General features: G+C 48.6%; 1 protein-coding gene across 13 annotated transcripts in view; it reads right to left on the bottom strand.

The window, feature by feature from the left end:
- LOC108040061 overlaps positions 1-18,599 on the bottom strand; it is an 84,692-nt gene that overhangs the window by 54,551 nt on the left and 11,542 nt on the right. For all 13 annotated transcript variants that reach the window (XM_044460611.1, XM_044460620.1, XM_044460613.1 and 10 more), the window contains one exon: positions 11,915-11,995. In XM_044460611.1, coding sequence (XP_044316546.1) covers positions 11,915-11,995 — 81 coding nt within the window. The remainder of the gene's footprint in view (positions 1-11,914; positions 11,996-18,599) is intronic.

Here is an 18,599-nt window from a genome sequence, read left to right as displayed (position 1 = left end):
GGTTCTGGATCTACAAAACAGACAAGTTGGCAGCCGACTATTTGGAAGCCGTCTAGGCGAGTAACTAACATTTTTTATTGGAAGTGTTTTAATATAGAAGAAGGACAAATTGTTGTATTAAGCAATAAAAACAACAATTCTTGGGTTATCATCCTTAAAGATTTCAGCGTTAAGATTTTGTACATGTTGTGCTGAGCAGGACGAACTGCAGGAATCGAAAATCATGATACTCATAACATAACCGTCTTGTTCACTTAAGGTATCGCAGTCTCTTTACTAAAATCTCTGATAGGGAGAAATACAACCGAATAAAAAGCATTTCTTCTATATCTGCAAAACCTCCTATTTTGCGATGACGTTACTTGAACCGTGTTCGGCTGTTATTTCAAGTGGGTAACTGAAGGCCTGTGAGGAGTCTTAAAAACTCCCCACAAATCCCGATGCAGGAGATCGGCACGGCAACAGCGAATGTGGCAAGAATGCAGGAGGAGCGAAAGGTATCCAGGTCAAACCATGAACTAACTGTACCTTGATCCCGATTTTGAGGAGGGAAATAACGGTATCTCCAGCGCCTATGAAAGGACGACGTCCGTGAACGCGGAACAACTACCCAAGTTCCCCAGGATCAAGATCGATACGCCAATCGACGACAAGTCTACAAGGCTAACTTAAGAAGTCCTGTCTAGGCGATAAGGGAAAAACCAGTTTTACCTGCTGGCGATACACCTTACCGGTCCAGGTAGGGAGGTTTGCATAACATCCAGGGTCTCGGTGGAGCCGTCCCGGTCTCAAACATCCGGAGCCAGAAGCGACGCATCAGCAAGCCAGGACCAGTTGCTATAGGGCTATACTAAGAGAAAAAATAAACAAGCACAAACAAAATCCTTTCTTGCGTTATCCTTTGATTACGGGCAATCACCCAATATAAATTTCGTGGAACGAACTCACAACCTCTCTGAGGCAGCCGCACGTTTACGTAGCGAGCGAGTCCTGCAAACGGCTTTGCCTGCTGGGGGCATTGTTGTTTGGTAATAATAGTATTTACGGTCGAGTAGATTAGAAAGTATTAACTGGCCATCACTGCTGGCTTGGCCAGTCCATGTCAGGAAATATGTGGCATTAAATTACCTATACATGTTAACGTTTGTGTAATCTGAACTTGTTCGCTCTTCAAGACTGACTAGTTAAGTGGCTCAATGATCACCAAAGTTCGCATTTTTTGATTTTTCGATTTATTAAACTTGTGCCCCAACAGTCGAAACTTGACTTTAAGTTCTTCCATCTTGTTCAGTTGGATAATGGTTTGATCTGTTTTTTAACCTGATACTGACAGCTTGTTCTCAAACTGGTCTGGCTCTCGCTTGTTGCAATGCTGGCTTTCCCTTGGCATTCCAGCGAGAAGTAAACTGGAATGAAGGCATTCACTGTATAGACATACACATGTATTTGGTTTACACGGCCTAGGTATTATTGCAGGAACATGCACCTAAATTTGTTGTTGTAGGTGAAAAGTGTAAAATTTAGGTTATTAAACTTATTTTCTGGCATGACTTTTTAAAAGTTTTAAGAACGACGTCATCTGAATGACGCCCAATTCTGTTTGTGTACATAAGTACGTCTACAAGTATGTACTCTGTGCGGCAGGCTTGCACTTATGTTAGATTTCTGTGCGGTGGGCTTAAGCTAATTCTAATTTGTGTGAGGAGTCATAAACTCCCCACAAATCTCTATGCAGGAGATCGGCCTAGCAACAGCGGAGGAGGCGAGAAAACCGGAGAAATGAAGGGCATCCAGGTCAAACGGGAAACATTCGGACCTTGGACCCTCATATGGCAAGGGCAACGAGGTCAAACGGTGAATTGGGCGGACTTTGGACCCGCCTAAAGAGGACACACCGTGAATTAACGGTACCTCGATGGACCTTGGACCCGCGCCCGGCAAGGGCAACGGGGTCATACGGTAAATTGGCGGACTTCGGACCCGCCCAAAGAGGACACACCGTGAATTAACGGTACCTCAGTGGACCTTGGACCCGAGGGAAATAACGGCACATACAGCGCCTATAAAAAGGACGGCGCAAGCGCAGCTCGGGACAGTACGAGTGCGAGAATCAGAGCGAGTGCGTGAACGCGGAATAAGTAAACATCGAAACCGAAGTGCCCAAGGATCAAGATCGCAAAGTCGAGACGCCGAACGACGACAAGTCTACAAGGCTGAGGCTACAACGCTGAGATCCAACGGTGCTAGGTCGTGATAAAGTCAAGCTTAGGGAGTCCTTGCGCGGTGTCAGGCGATAAAGGTGGCTAGGCGATAAGGGAGAACTCTGTTCTACCTGCTAGGCGATACACCTTGCCGACAAAGTCCAGGCTGAACTCCGGAAGCCAGGCGATAAAGGTGGCTAGGCGATAAGGCGTAACTTCGGTTCACCTGCTAGGCGATACACCTTGCCGGCCCCGGTAGGAAAGCTCGCATAACATCCAGGGTTTTGGTGAAGTCGTACCGATCTCAGTCACCCGGAGCAGCAAGCCGAAGCAACACAGCGGTAAGCCAGGAGCGACGCAGCAGCACGCCAGGAGCAGAGCAGCAGCGAGCCAGGAGCAACGCAGCAGGAGACAGCGACAACGGGCAGCAGAATAATAGCAATAAGGCTATATTTTAGAGAGTCAATAAACCAGCACCAACCTAATCATTTCTGGCGTTATCCTTTGGTCACGGGCGGTCACTCAAAATAAATTTGGTGGAACGAACTCACAACCTCTCTGAGCTAGTCGCACGTTTACGTAGCGAGCAGAAATAAAGAATCAGGTCGTTACATCTGGCGCCCAAGAGTGATTGTCCTGACCAAGGAAACAAAAGTTCCGAGATGGGGAAGTCCTGGATTTATAATCTCAGGAAAGAAGACTTCGACGAGGTGAGCCAAGTGCTAGGAATAGAACTGGAGGGCTCAGTCGATTCGATGAGGAAGACGCTGGGAGACTTCGTCGACCAGACGGCAGAGGAGCCAGACATCGCCGATTTGGTAACGGGCCTGGAAAAGAAATTCCGGAAAATGCCCACGCCAAAATTTAAAATCACAACCGCAAGCGCCGAGGGCCTCGTAGCGAGCTTGGATGTGTCGAGCATCGCAAGCCACGCAAGTCGGCAGCGGGAAAATAGCCGGGAAAGAAAGGAGAATTCCAGGACACACACGCAGGACTACGCAAAGGTGGCCAAGCAGGTCCGGGAGTGGAATTTCCGCTACGACGGAAACGACAAGCCGCTGGAATTCTTGGAGCAAGTAGAGTGGTCAGTCGTGACTTACGGTCTCGACATAAATCAGATCCCACGAGCAATGCCGGAGCTGCTCCAAGGCAGAGCCTTGAAGTGGTTCATCGCCAACAATCGGCACTGGGAAACCTGGGGAGACTTCATCTACAGCTTCCAAAATTTCTTTCTGCCCCGAGGATACATGGCGAAGCTGGCGGATCAGGTCAGACAGAGGAAGCAAGCCTACGGGGAGAGCTTCAAAGACTTTATGGTGGATATGCAGACCCTGATGCGCCCATTGAATATGTCGACCAAGGAAACGCTGGAGAGGATAAAAGAAAACAGCACGCCGGCACTCAGAATGTTCGTTCGCCCATACGAATGTCGAAATTTGGAGACATTGATGGCGCTGGCTGACGAATTTGAGGAGCTCGACCAGCAGCGGGAGAAATTCGAGCTGGAAAACAATCCCCGCAAGCAGCAAGGGCAGAGCCACCCAGTGCCAAGGCCAAGACCAGACCAGGGTGCGGTGTGCAGGCGGTGCCAGGAGGACCCGGACGCACAACCACGAAGTACGCCGCGCGGCCACGAACCGGCAAACAATCGCGGCGGATACGTGGCAAATCCTACCCAGGCCTGCCGCAGATGCGGGGGTCCAGACCACTGGGCGAAGGAATGCCGAAACCAACGTCTTACGTTCTGCTGGCGATGCGGAAAAATAGGAGTTCAGACGGTTCAATGCTGTTCCGGGTCGGGAAACGCCCAGCGACCCCAGCCTCCGAGGGGCGGCCAGGGATCGCAAGGTGCTGCCTCTCGAAATTAATGGGCGACCTACAGGCGGAAGAAATGCAACTGTCCGCCACGGTGCTCATAGGTGAAAGTAAGATTAAGGCCACGGTGGATACCGGCGCCACGGCGAGTTTCATCAGCGAAGAGCTGGCGGACAGGCTGCAGGCGGCAGGAAGGGTCGGACCCACGAGAAGGCAAGTACGGATGGCAGACGGTCGCTGCGGAGAAATAAGATCACAGCTCGAGACCAAAATTGGACTGGGAACGAAAACAATTTCAATGGAGCTGCTGATTTTACCAGGACTGATCGACGCCCTGGTGTTGGAATGGAATTTCCTCACCAGAATCGGGGCCGAAGTCGAGTGCGCAGGACACAGCGCGTCGATACCGGCAAAGAATAGACGAGGAGGATGGCTGGAGGAAAAACTGTCAGTGGCAATAGTTGAAACACCCAAAAGATTTGCGGAAAAGGATGTGGAGGGATTTTTAAAAGCCGAGTTGGACGAACTGGAAGGAATAAATGGTACATCCAACGTGGCCGTACATAGGATCACCATGAAGGACGACCAACCAGTCAAACAACGGTACTACCCTAAAAATCCAAAAATGCAGGGTGAGATAAATGCCAAGGTAGACGAGCTGCTGGAAAAAGGATGCATCGAGCCGTCCAGGAGTCCCTACAGCTCACCAATAGTCATGGTGAGAAAGAAGACTGGAAAGTGGAGGCTGTGTGTGGATTTCCGGCAGATAAATGCGAGGTCCATAAAGGACGCATACCCGATGCCAATGATAAATTACATCCTGGACCAGGATGCCATTTGGCCTACACTCCGCGTCGGCAACATTCCAGCGGGCATTGGATCAAGTCATTGGACCAGAAATGATGCCGCATGCCTTCGCGTATCAGGACGACATTATCGTCATCGGACGAACGCTCGAAGAGCATATGGAAAACCTGAAGGAAGTGTTTAGGAGACTAAGGGCCGCCAACCTGAAAATAAATGCGGAAAAATGCAAATTTTTTAGAAAGGAACTGCAATACTTGGGGCATCGCATTACAGACCAAGGCATCGGAACAGACCCAGAAAAGGTGTCGGCAATTGCCTTAATAAAACCACCGGCCAACGTTAAGGAGTTACGACAATATTTGGGAGTGGCGTCGTGGTACAGGCGTTTTGTGCCAGATTTTGCAACGTTGGTGCATCCGTTGAATAGCCTGCTCCGGAAAAGCACAAAATGGGAATGGACAGATGACCATCAACAGGCGTTTGAAGCTGTCAAGGCCAGGCTAATAGCAGACCCAATCTTAGCATGCCCAGATTTCACAAAGACATTTGTGCTGCAGACCGACGCCAGCGATTACGGGCTCGGTGCTATTCTCACACAGAATTCCGACCAAGGCGAGAGGGTGATCTCGTATTCCAGTAGGTCCCTAAATGGTTCTGAGAGAAATTTCTCAGCGACTGAGAAGGAATGCCTGGCAATTGTGTGGGCCATACGCAAGTTAAGGCCATACTTGGAGGGCTACTACTTCAAAGTGATCACGGATCATATGGCACTGAAGTGGTTGAATAGCATCGAGAGCCCAACCGGAAGAATCGCACGATGGGCGCTGGAACTGCAGCAATATGACTTCGAGATCGCGTACAGAAAGGGCCAGCTGAATATAGTCGCAGACGCACTATCACGACAGCCACTGCCAGAAACGTGTCGACGGGTAAAAACATAGGAACAGCACAAGGAAACCGGCGAGTGTAACTGGATAAGGGATATGCGGAGCAAGATTTCCCAAAATCCCCAAAAATATCCAGACTACATGACAGAAGCCGACCAGCTATATCGCCACATACCGCACAGAGCAGGCAACGAGGATGTCACGTCTTGGAAGCTATGCGTGCCAACGGGGTCCAGGCGGCGGGTAATGTCGGAGAACCACAACTCACCGACAGCCGGCCACATGGGCAGTCGGAAAACAATTGCCAGAGTCGCCGCAAGATATCATTGGCCGGGAATGCACCGCGACATAAGGAAATATGTGCAAAACTGCGAGAGCTGCCTACGATACAAGCCAAGCCAACTACAGGCGGCCGGAAAAATGCTGACCCAAGTTCCGGAAGAGCCGTGGGCCACTGTGTGCGCAGATTTCGTCGGACCACTGCCCCGCTCCAAACACGGGAATTCTATGCTGCTAGTGCTGGTAGATAGGTTCTCCAAGTGGACCGAAATGGTGCCAATGCGCAGGGCAACGACGGAAACTCTGGAAAAGGCGATCCGCGAGCGGATCCTCGCAAGATACGGCGTGCCCAAGGTACTGATTACAGACAATGGCGTTCAGTTCACCAGCAGGGCGTTTAAAAAGTTCCTGGGTGAATTAGGCGTCCGTCACCAGTTCACGGCCCCGTACACGCCCCAGGAAAACCCGACGGAGAGAGCCAACAGGACGGTGAAAACTATGATCGCCCAGTTCACAGGGGCAGACCAGAGGACTTGGGACGAAAAGTGGCCGGAACTGCAGTTGGCCGTGAATATGAGCGTGGCCGAATCCACAGGATATTCGCCGGCTTTTATTACGCAAGGGAGAGAGCCTAGGTTACCCAGCGCACTGTACGATGAAGGAACAATCGGCACAGGAAGGGAAACGCAAACTCCGGCCGAGAACGCCAAGAAGCTAAAAGAAGAGTGAGGAGAAATATGGAAAAGGCAGCGCAGGATCAGGCACGCCATTACAATCTCCGTAGACGCCCATGGAATCCAAACATCGGGGACACAGTCTGGGCTAAGGAACACCATCTGTCCAAGGCTGCAGAAGGATTCGCCGCAAAATTGGCACCAAAGTACGATGGGCCGTTTAAGATAATAAATTTTAATTCGCCAGTGATATGCAAGTTGCGGCACGAAAATTCTGGCAAAGAAAAAACCGCCCACATTAGCCAATTAAAAAAAACAAGTAATTGATGGCCAAAACAAAGGATCGGAGTCGGACTTAGAAAGGGCGCACTGTGACTCCGAAGAGAGGGAGAGGACGATACACAGTATCGAACTCACACAGATGCAATAGGAGCGCGAGAGCGGGAGAGGGAGGATGCGGATACCGTTACCGGGTAACGCATACCAAAGCAGGGACCCGTCGGAGCCCGTAGCAAGGGAAAGTCCAAAGGCCGCCGCGGATAACGGAACCGGAAACATAGGAAACCGAGGTGTCGTCAGCGCGCGAGCGCCACAAGACGGGTCTATTAAAATCAGGTCGCCGAGATGAAGACACGCAGCAGCAGCAACAGGAAGATCGTGGTGGGAGAGGGGCGGGGAGGCAGCACCGGGCAACAGCCAGCGGCGAGATGGAGGCGGGACTCAGGTTCCGCACTCCAGCTGCTGGCGTCCCCCCTTGTGTCGCGGTCCCCGTCGCCGAACCCCATATCGGAGGATGAGGGGCGCATCACCGACATCGAGCTGGAGGAGGAGGAGGAGACCGGCGTCCGGCCGGCCGGGCAGGAGGCCGAGATGGCCACCATCGACCTGTCCTCATCCGACGAGGAGGAAGAGGAAGACAAGGAGGACACCGGGACGGAGACGGTGAGTCCGGAGGTCTCGTCGGACGAGGAGGACGAGCCCCGTCGGGCGGCAAAGGCCCGGATGGCATTCCGCCGCATAAGGAGGGCCGCAGCCGGATTCGGGCGGATCCGGTTGGGAGAAGCAGCGCCCTCGGGCCACCCGGAGGAGGCAGTGCGCATACTCGCAACCCGGACAGAGGTGGTGCGGCGAATATTCGCGCAGCGGGCGGTGGCACGGGCAGCCGCAGCAGCCAGGGAGTGGCGGAAGCGGCTGGACGAGGCTGAGGCCGAAGAGGCAGCGTTATGGGCCCGGCCAGGCCCCCCGGAGCAGCCGCCGCTGCAAGCGCCTCCACCGCCACCACCGTCGCCGCCCCGGGCCGCATCACCGCCACCGCCACTATCGTCGCCGCCCCGGGCAGCAGCACCGCCACCGCCTCCACCACCGCCACCACCGTCGCCGACCCGGGCAGCAACACCACCACCGCCACCACCGTCGCCGCCCCGGGCAGCAGCACCGCCACCGCCACCACCGTCACCGCTGCAGGCAACATGGCCATTCCAGGCACCACGGCACGGAGCGGAGACACCTCCGCCTCCACCGCCGCCGTGGGTGCCAACGCCGTCGCCGTCGCCAGCAAAACGGCTCGGTGGGGAGCCGGAGTGCTGGGAGAAGGGGCCCTGGGTGTGGCCAGCATCAGGAGGGCCAGCCGCGCGGCCGCCCAAAAGCGCCAGGCTGACATCGTGCCCGGAGCCGCGGTCCCCACCCGCCAGGCCGACAGTGAGCCGCCAGCATTCGGCGGACAGCAGCCACTGGCAGGAGATGGCCGAGGAAGAGTGGCCGCCCAGGGTGGCAGCCGAGGCCAGTAGACAGCGGGAGAGAGCCCGTAACAGCCGCTGGGCCAAACTCTTGGTGGTAGACGGTGTCCGCTACCGCATCCGGGTGGCAAGCGGAGTAGTAAGGGTCTTGAGGGCCCAATAAAAGGCCTTTTATGGTTGTAACACGCAAAGCGATTTGTTTATTTACATTTTGGGGTAACGGGTTGCCGGACATAGGCAATAGGGACGGGGGCGCCGAGATAGGCGGTCGATCGATAGTTGCGATCGATGGGTTAACAAAATTGGTTATTTCTATGTTCAAGAATTCAAATGGCAACTTAAGACAACGAAAAGGCAACGACGATGGCAACACTGGAACCCACAATCGATAAACGCGATCGTGGTGAGATTCTAGGGAGTTGCCGGACCGAGGGAAAGCGAAATGGTGACTTTTATTTTGGGGAAATGTCTGGGCGGGAAAATTCGAATTCCACGCAGGGGAACTGGGAACTGTCTTGGGAACTGGGAACTGTCTGGGAAATGGGAACTGGGAACTATCTGGGGAACTGGGAACTGTCTGGGGAACGGGGAACTGTCTGGGGAACAGGGAAACAGTCTGGGGAAATAATCTTTCAAGGAGCTGCATGGAAAAGTCTTTTAGGGAAACAGTCGCGGAAAAGTTCAAGTCTTTCAAGGAGATGTACGGGTAAAGTCTTTTAGGAGAACAGTCTGGGCAAAGGTTAAGTGTTTCGGGGAACTGTCTGGGGAACATCTAACACACAAGTCAGGCGGGGAATTCGAGTAGTCTAAACATAAAGGGCGGGGAAAGTCACCACTTTCATTACGTTTCCGAAGGAAGGGGGAAATGTGAGGAGTCATAAACTCCCCACAAATCTCTATGCAGGAGATCGGCCTAGCAACAGCGGAGGAGGCGAGAAAACCGGAGAAATGAAGGGCATCCAGGTCAAACGGGAAACATTCGGACCTTGGACCCTCATATGGCAAGGGCAACGAGGTCAAACGGTGAATTGGGCGGACTTTGGACCCGCCTAAAGAGGACACACCGTGAATTAACGGTACCTCGATGGACCTTGGACCCGCGCCCGGCAAGGGCAACGGGGTCATACGGTAAATTGGCGGACTTCGGACCCGCCCAAAGAGGACACACCGTGAATTAACGGTACCTCAGTGGACCTTGGACCCGAGGGAAATAACGGCACATACAGCGCCTATAAAAAGGACGGCGCAAGCGCAGCTCGGGACAGTACGAGTGCGAGAATCAGAGCGAGTGCGTGAACGCGGAATAAGTAAACATCGAAACCGAAGTGCCCAAGGATCAAGATCGCAAAGTCGAGACGCCGAACGACGACAAGTCTACAAGGCTGAGGCTACAACGCTGAGATCCAACGGTGCTAGGTCGTGATAAAGTCAAGCTTAGGGAGTCCTTGCGCGGTGTCAGGCGATAAAGGTGGCTAGGCGATAAGGGAGAACTCTGTTCTACCTGCTAGGCGATACACCTTGCCGACAAAGTCCAGGCTGAACTCCGGAAGCCAGGCGATAAAGGTGGCTAGGCGATAAGGCGTAACTTCGGTTCACCTGCTAGGCGATACACCTTGCCGGCCCCGGTAGGAAAGCTCGCATAACATCCAGGGTTTTGGTGGAGTCGTACCGATCTCAGTCACCCGGAGCAGCAAGCCGAAGCAACACAGCGGTAAGCCAGGAGCGACGCAGCAGCACGCCAGGAGCAGAGCAGCAGCGAGCCAGGAGCAACGCAGCAGGAGACAGCGACAACGGGCAGCAGAATAATAGCAATAAGGCTATATTTTAGAGAGTCAATAAACCAGCACCAACCTAATCATTTCTGGCGTTATCCTTTGGTCACGGGCGGTCACTCAAAATAAATTTGGTGGAACGAACTCACAACCTCTCTGAGCTAGCCGCACGTTTACGTAGCGAGCAGAAATAAAGAATCAGGTCGTTACATTTGTTAATGATAATTATTGTGATCAGCGATCGAAACACATACTATGAGATGCGCGCATTGCATTTGTGTGTGAAGTTTTTACTGATTTCCACTGTCTAAACAATTTTCCCCAGCAGCGAATGAAAACGAAAAAATTTAATTCAAATAAAAAAGTTTTTAAGCTTAATTGTGCACATCTATAAGAGCTTCAAACTCAACATTTTTCTAAAGGGTCCTTCTTTAATCTATCATAGCTTAATTAATTACAATCATGTTCATTAATATTAATATTAATAAGCATTCCGCGTCCTCATCCATATTTTTTATGGATTTAAAAAAAACTTTTCATCCTTAACAAAAAACGATTGGTATTATAGAAATGGAAAGGTTAGTACAAGTGACTCTACCTATATCATCAAAAACTAACAAATAGAGTTTTTTTCAATTTAATTTTTATTTTATATTTTTATCAATAATTTATCCATGCCATTCGCACGTATAAATTCATTTAAAAGCCACCCAAAGTGCATTAACTTAATCGATTACGGGTTGTGACTATGGAACCTTTAACAGGGTTGACACAGAAATATTGGATGAAATGTTCATACGAACTACATACAATATATAAACCATTTTCGTGTGAAAAGATTTTTATGTCTCATCGTAAAGCCTAGTATTCAGATCGACAAACGAGTACGCTAGCGTAAAAACTTTAATCTTTCCAGTGTGACCAAAATTTCGAGAGTTCATCAGACTTAAGCGTGCTACGGTCGTACTGTCAATCATCTGGGTTTGTTGACAAGCAGTTAAATTTCAAATATCGTATTTGCGGGAAAGAGCCTTTAAGAGATATTATCAAATACCTTGGCAAGTCTGCCGCTGTACAAAGAAATAAAAAAACAATACAATTTAAATTTAACAGTTGTTTTTTTTAATTTACTGATAATTATTTGCTAATTTAAAGTTCATAGCTGCACTTTTATTGTGTTTTTTCGTACATTTTTGACCAAAGAAACATTTTGTTCTGACAAGAGGCACCCCAGATAGTATTAATTGTTATTTTGTCCTCACATGTGAACTCCAGTAATCGACTTTTGCGGGTTTTTTTTATTTTTTCCCTCCATTTTTTAAAATGTTCAGTAAGAAGCGCACGCCAAAAGATTAAATTTTTTATTCTTTCCTCTAGGGTTTACCCAAAGTTCATTTCAGCAGACTGGCAACGCTATGAAATTTTATGGTATTTTTTTCGTCGATCTGAGTACAGAGGTGAAAAAAGGCCCGACGAAAAGTGAACGCCAGCTGTTTGCCTCTCGCTCTCTCTCATGACTGGCGAACGGTTTTCGTCGATCTGAGTACTAGGCTTAAGAAAAAAGTCATGAGTGGTTCCCAAAAATCAAATTCTTTTTTTAACAATATCCTGTAACAAATCACAAATCTTTATTGTCATACCAATATGACAATTATTATCAATTATTTAAATAGTTAAATAATCTGTTATCTTTGTATGCCGCGAACTTACTCACTAATATTTTTATATAATCTCTTCACTTACATGTTCAATTGGCAAATCAACTTCGGGTTTTGTGGTTTCGCCGGCCAGATCAGATGTAGTGTTTGTAGTTTCAATAATACCCTAAGATTAATAAATGTATAATTATTAGCAATCAAATAAGTGAAACTCCGATGACCTGTGTTATTTATTTTAAAAACTATTAAAATGATCACTAAATGTAAATTACATTAGTCGGAAAATGTATAAGAAACTAAAACGAAGTCGCCATTGCCTTTTTTTTAAAACAATGGACAAAGGTATGTACAAACAATTACTTATATATAAAAATCAACATAAGAATCTTTTTGCTACAGACCATTCATTTACCAAGATAATGCACTGTGTTTTTTTTTAAGCCACTGCCATAGGGTCACACCAAATATGTTAAAGTTACATGTTTAGAGTCCTGACAACTTAGTATCGTAGAGTAGGCTGTTACATACAGCTTTTGTTTCCGGTCAAAATGAGCCGTGTTTGATCACTATAGCTGCGGTCTCTGTGGAGCCGTTCGCAGAGGGCAACGACAACAGAAGCAGTAGCAATAAGGTTCTAGTAAGAGGTATTATAAGCCAGCACAATCCCAACCCTTTTTTGCGTTATCCTTTGGTCACGGACAATCACCCAATATAAATTTGGTGGAACGAACTCTCAACCTCTCTGAGCTAGCCGCACGTTTACGTAGCGAGTGAGAAACAAAAGAATTAGGTCGTTACATTTGGCGGACTATAGTGATTGTCCTGACCAAGGTAATAAAAGTTTCGGGATGGGAAAGTAGTGGATTCATAATCTCCCGGAGGAGGATTTTGACGAGTTGAGCCAAGTTTTGGGAGTAGAACTTGAGGGCTCAGTCGAGTCGATGAGAAAGAGAGAGACTTCGAGGAGAGCCGGATATTGCCGACTGGAAAGAAAATTTCTGAAGCTACCCACACTAAAGTTCAATCTCACAACCCCGAGTGCCGAGGGCTTGATAGCGAGCATGGATGTTTTGAGTATCGGAAGCAATGGCCGGCAGCGAGAGAGTTGCCGGGAAAGAAAGGAAAGTCGAGGACGCACATGGAGGACTACGCAAAGGTAGCCAAAAAGGTCCGAAAGTGGAACTTCCGCTACGACGACAAGATAAGCCCCTGGAGTTTCTGGACAAAGTAGTCCGAAGAGGAATACCGGAGTTCCTAAAAGGTGGTTCATAGCCAACAATCGGCACTGGGAGACCTGGGGAGACTTCATTTACACCTTCCAAAACTACTTCCTTCCTTGAGGAAACATGACAAAGCTGGCAGACCAAGTCAGGCAAAAAAAAAACAAGCCTACGGGGAAAGCTTTAGGGATTACGTGGTGGACATGTCTTGGAAAGAATAAAGGAGAACAGCACGTCGGCACTCCGGATGTTCATTAGCCCGTAAGATAGTCGACACTTGGACACCTTGATGTCGCTGGCAGACGAGTTTGAAGCAAAGGGAGAAGTTCGAGCTGGAGAACAATCCTCACAAGCAGCAGGTGCAGATCCATCCGGTGCCAAGGCAAAGGACAAAGCAGGTATGCTGGCGGTGCCAGGAGGACGAAGTCGCATCACCGAGGCATACGCCGCGTGGCCACGAATCAGGAACCGATCGTAGCGGATCCGTGCTGAATCCCGCCCAGGCCTGCCACAGATGCGGGGATGCCACTGGGCTAAGGAGTGCCTAAATCAACCGGGATCCTAAATCAACTGGAAACGCCAAAAAGATTTGCGGAAGAGGATTTGGAGCGGTTTCCTAAAGGCCGAGTTCATGAAACTGGAAGGCAGAAAGGGCACATCCAACGTGGCCAACCAGTCAAACAGCAGTATTACCCTAAAAACCCGAAAATGCAGGACGAGATCAATGTCAAAGTAGACGAGCTACTAGAAAAAAGGATGCATCGACCGTGAAGGACGCACACCCAATGCCGATAATAAACTACATTCTGGACCAACTGCGGGAGGCTAAGTATATCACCAGCCTCGACATAAAGGACGGTTACTGGCAGATACATTTGGAGGCAGGCAGTAGGCAGTACACGGCGATTACTGTGCCAGGGAAAGGCCTTTTCCAGTGGGAGGTGATGCCGTTTGTCTGCACTCCGCGTCGGCAACATTACAGCGGGCGTTGAACCAGGTTATTAGACTTCAGGACTTCGCGTATCAGGACATTATCGTCATCGGATGGAACCTAGAGGAACACATGCAAAACCTAAAGAAAGTGCCAGTTTTTCAGAAAGGAGCTGCAATACTTGGGGCATCGCATTACAGACCAAGGCATCGGAACACACCCAGAAAAGGTATCAGCGATTGCGTTGCTAAAAGGAGCTGCGGCATTACTTGGAAGAGGCGTCGTGTTACAGGCGTTTTGTGAAAGATGTTGCCCCGCTGGTGAATCCGCTGAACGCCCTTCTCCGAAAGAGTACAATGTGGGAGTGGACAGACAATCACCAGCAGGCCTTTGAATCCGTCAAGGCAAGATTAGTCGCCGACTCAATTTTGACATGTCCGACCAAGGCGAGCGAGTAAGCTCGAATTCTAGCCGGTCCTTGAATGAATCAGAAAGGAATTTATCGGTCACTGAGAAGGTATGCTTGGCAATTGGGTGGGCCATACGAAAATTAAGACCGAACTAGGAGGGCTACCACTTCAAAGTGATAACACATGGCCCTGAAGTGGTTGAATAGCTTCGAGAGCCCAACCGGAAGAATCGGACGATGGGCGCTGGAACTGCAACAATACGACTTTGAAATCGCTTATAGGAAGGGCCAGCTATAGTGGCAGACGCACTGTCGCGGCAAGACGATTGCGAGGGCTGCAGCAAGTTACCATTGTGAGAGTTGCCTTTGGTACAAACGTAGCCAGCTTCAGGCGGCTGGGAAAATGCTGCTGCGGAGGAGCTATGGCCAATGGTATGGGCTGGCTTTCGTCACACAAGTAAGAGAGCTCAGGTTATCGAACGCCTTGTACGACGAGGAAACCTACGGCAACGAAAGGCAACCACAAACTCCGTCAGAAAACGACCACAAGCTAAAGGAAATCAGGCACGGCACTACAATCTCCGTAGACGCTCATGGAAACCACATATCGGGGACACAGTCTGGGCCAAGGAGCACCATCTGTCCAAAGCGATCGGCAGACAACGGCCGCTGGGATGAAGTGGCCGAAGGAGGATGGCCGCCGAGGGTGCCGTCCGAGGCAAACCGGCAAGCTGTTCATCGAGGACGGCGTCTGCTACCACAGCAGGACGGCGTGCGGTAAGATCAGGGTTCTGCGGGGCCAGTATACAGCCATCAGCACAATTTAAATGGTTTTTTTTATGTTTTCAAAAGTCCGCGGATCGGGGACATGGAAAATAGGGACGGGGGCGACTCGGCAGGCGGTCGATCGATAGTTGCGATCGATGGGTTTAACAAATATTTTTATATAAGGTCATACAAATGGCAACGCTGGCAACTGAAGACAACGACGATGACAACACTTGATCCTACAATCGATGGACGGACCAAGGGAAACGAAGTGGTAATTTTAAATTCGAGGATATGTTTTGGGCGGGAAAATTCGAATTCAAAGCGGGGAACTTTCTGGGGAACGAGGGCACAATCTAGGTAAACCGTCTTTCAAGGTGCTGCATGAGATAAGTCTTTTGGGGAAAGAGTCGTGGGAAAGTTCAAGTCTTTAAGGGAACTGTATGAGAAAAGTCTTTTGGGGATACAGTCTTGGGAAAGGTTAAGGAAAATGTGAGGAATCTTAAAACTCCCCACAAATCCCGATGTTGGAGAACTGCTTGGCAACAGCAAAGCAGGCGAGACCGGCGGATGAGTGATGGGCATCCAGGTCAAACGGGAAATGTGCCCAGTCGATAAGTCGGAAAGTAGCTCCACCTGCTAGCCGATACACTTTGCCGGCCCGGTAGGATGTTCGCATAACATCCAGGGTCTCGGTGGAGCCGTCCCGATCTCAGACACTTGGGTCGGACACAGTAGCGGCCAGCAAGGAGCAACGCAGCAGAGGACAGCGACAACCAGCAACAGAGCAATAGCAATAACGCTATACTAAGAGGAATAATAAACCAGCCCAATCCCAAGACTTTCTTGCGTTATCCTTTGGTCACGGGTAATCACCCAATATAAATTTGGTCAAACTAACTCACACCTCTCTCACAACCGCTGCGGCAACTAGTTTGCGAGCGACCCTTTATAAAATATCTAAAATATAAAAAGAGGGTGGTTGTGGAAGCTTATTAATATGTTTAGTGTAACCAGCACAGTGAGAGCTACCTTGAGTTGGGTGTCAAACCCTGAATTTAACTTTTTTTAAACAAAAAATAGAAATGGGGACTAACGACAACTAAAAAATTGAATGTAGATAAATTTTACAAAAGACCAGTAAAAAAGGTAGAGAAAACTACAAAAAAATAAACCTTCAACAAATTTTTAAACCTTATATTGAGTTAAATATAGTCCCCAAATTCACGTCAATCCGAATATTTCCCAATTTAATAGTTTTCTGTTCTGAACCGAAAATCCTCGTCGGTCCGATTTAAAAGATGGAGGAAATGAAGGAAACTCTAATTACTCTCTAACTTAGCACTCTAACTTAGCACGACCTCGACCACACTACTTGGGCAGATGGCCAGCGTCAAGGAAGATGAGCGGCAAAGTGACCGCACTAGAAAAGGCCAGCTTGCACTTAGTACGAATAAAAAGAAAGCGAAATTACCAGTCAAGACTCACTTCGCTCTTATAGGACGAAATCTTAAAAAAGGGCATCAAGGCCCTGAAGGGCATTAGACGTCTTTACTAGGGGTTTAGGCTGCTATTAAATCGTTGCCTAAAACCTTACTGGAGGCATATGCCATTTGCTTTTAGTTACCTGAACTACGCCAATAGGTACCCGTCCCCTACACAAGCTTGCCCTGTAAACGGTTTTAGATACCCGTGGTGCTTCCATCCGAATCAACCTAGACCCCAGATGCAACACCACTCCCAAAAATGTTCTACCCCCGCCGCCCAGCGATTAAAATTGAATCTAATCAGTCGGGGCATCCTATCGTTCTAATGTTGCGCGCAGGATGACGATAACTAGAATTTCAAGCGCAGCCCTAGCATTTGGTCCAACCTCAATCCGTTCCGCAAATCGCAAAGGTTGTACCATCTGAATACTATCCCATCTTCCCAGGGCCACACTACGAATGAGTTTGATGAAAAATCAAACAACGAGTCCTACTATGAGGAAGCCTACCAAGCTGTCTGCCAATGGTCAATTTTGCCCTGAAAATGAGTTCTCCAATACGAAGAGGTAAATTTTATGACCAATGCCTCTCAAGCGTTCCATACTTAGAATATGGCGTCAAAGATGGGGTTAAGCTACAGTTTCTGATAGTGCAAATTGCAGTTTTCACTGATGCAAATAAGATAGCTTCCCTCAAACCTTTCCAAGACCAATCTGCAGCAGGTAAAATTAAAATCACTTACCAACTATCTGGCTCATTCTTCAACTCAACAGCCCATAACTCTTTTATTACATTCTTCGTCCGAGCCGGAACCCTTTCCGTGGCATAAGCCAAAATCGTTTTCTCTACGGTTAACTCACTATTACCCGGAGTGAGGATTACTCTATTAGCCAGGGCCTCGCATAACATCCACCTTCTGATTGGGAATGAACACCCAGCGCAGGTAAAAATCTCTTACGTCCATTTTGTCATTTTTACGGCCCTGACCTAACGTCGGGATTTAATCAGATTTATATGAAAGAATCCGACATACCGAAAACTGCATTCTCTACCGTGAATAGGAAATAATAATTCCTTTGCATGCCATTAGACTCAAAGAATGTCCCGGTCTTTTTCCAACGAATGATCGACGATGTGTGGCGAGAATAAATCGGTAAGCCCTGTTACGTCTATATATGTAGATGACATCATAGTCTTTAGCGAAGATTAGAAATCTTACTGGCACAATCTTCGTGCTGACTACAGAAAAGACACAGTTTTTGCGTACCCAAGTGGATTTTCTGGGCTACGTTGTAACCTAAGATGACATCCGCTTGAATGATTAAAGAAATTAGGGATGATTTCTTATTTTCGGAAATTTATTTACGACAATGCGAAAATTCTTAAAGTCAAGGCGTTACAATCAAGAAAAATTATAGTTGTGTTGGACGAGGAAGGCCTAAAAGCCTTTAACAATTTAACAACTTTTCTTGCTTCCTCACAAGTTTTAGCTTTCCCTGATTTTGTAAATGTTTCCACTTGACCACCGATGTTCAAATGATGTTCTTTCTCACAGCGACATGGGGAACAAAACAGAAGAGAGCTATGCGACAAACGAGAAAGAGAATGTTAAAAACATTTTTTTTACTCGCGGAATTCTACGGACAACAACCCGCCCAACCGACCGAGTTGCGCAGCCGTGTATCGTCTGCCACGATCCGCGAGTAGATAGACGAGTATAGGTAAAAGACCTGGGAAAGAGGAAATATCCATTTTGTGCTGATGTGGACCCATACTCAGCTTGAACTTAGAGCCGTTTAAATTTAGTAAATTATCTCAGCACCAGTTTTGAAAGTTATACAGTTTGGATTGTAAGTCATAATTTAACATCGTATCGAAAATGACTTATAATTAAAGGAAGATCGTTGACAAATAATGTAAAAAGAAGCGTGGTAAGAAGGCTCACTTGTGGGACA

The sequence above is a fragment of the Drosophila rhopaloa genome, unplaced genomic scaffold (assembly GCF_018152115.1).
Source record: "Drosophila rhopaloa isolate 14029-0021.01 unplaced genomic scaffold, ASM1815211v1 contig_203, whole genome shotgun sequence".
Taxonomy (NCBI): Eukaryota; Metazoa; Arthropoda; class Insecta; order Diptera; family Drosophilidae; genus Drosophila; species Drosophila rhopaloa.
The sequence above is the reverse complement of the archived record's forward strand: the minus strand, read 5'-3'. Positions and strand labels throughout refer to the sequence as shown.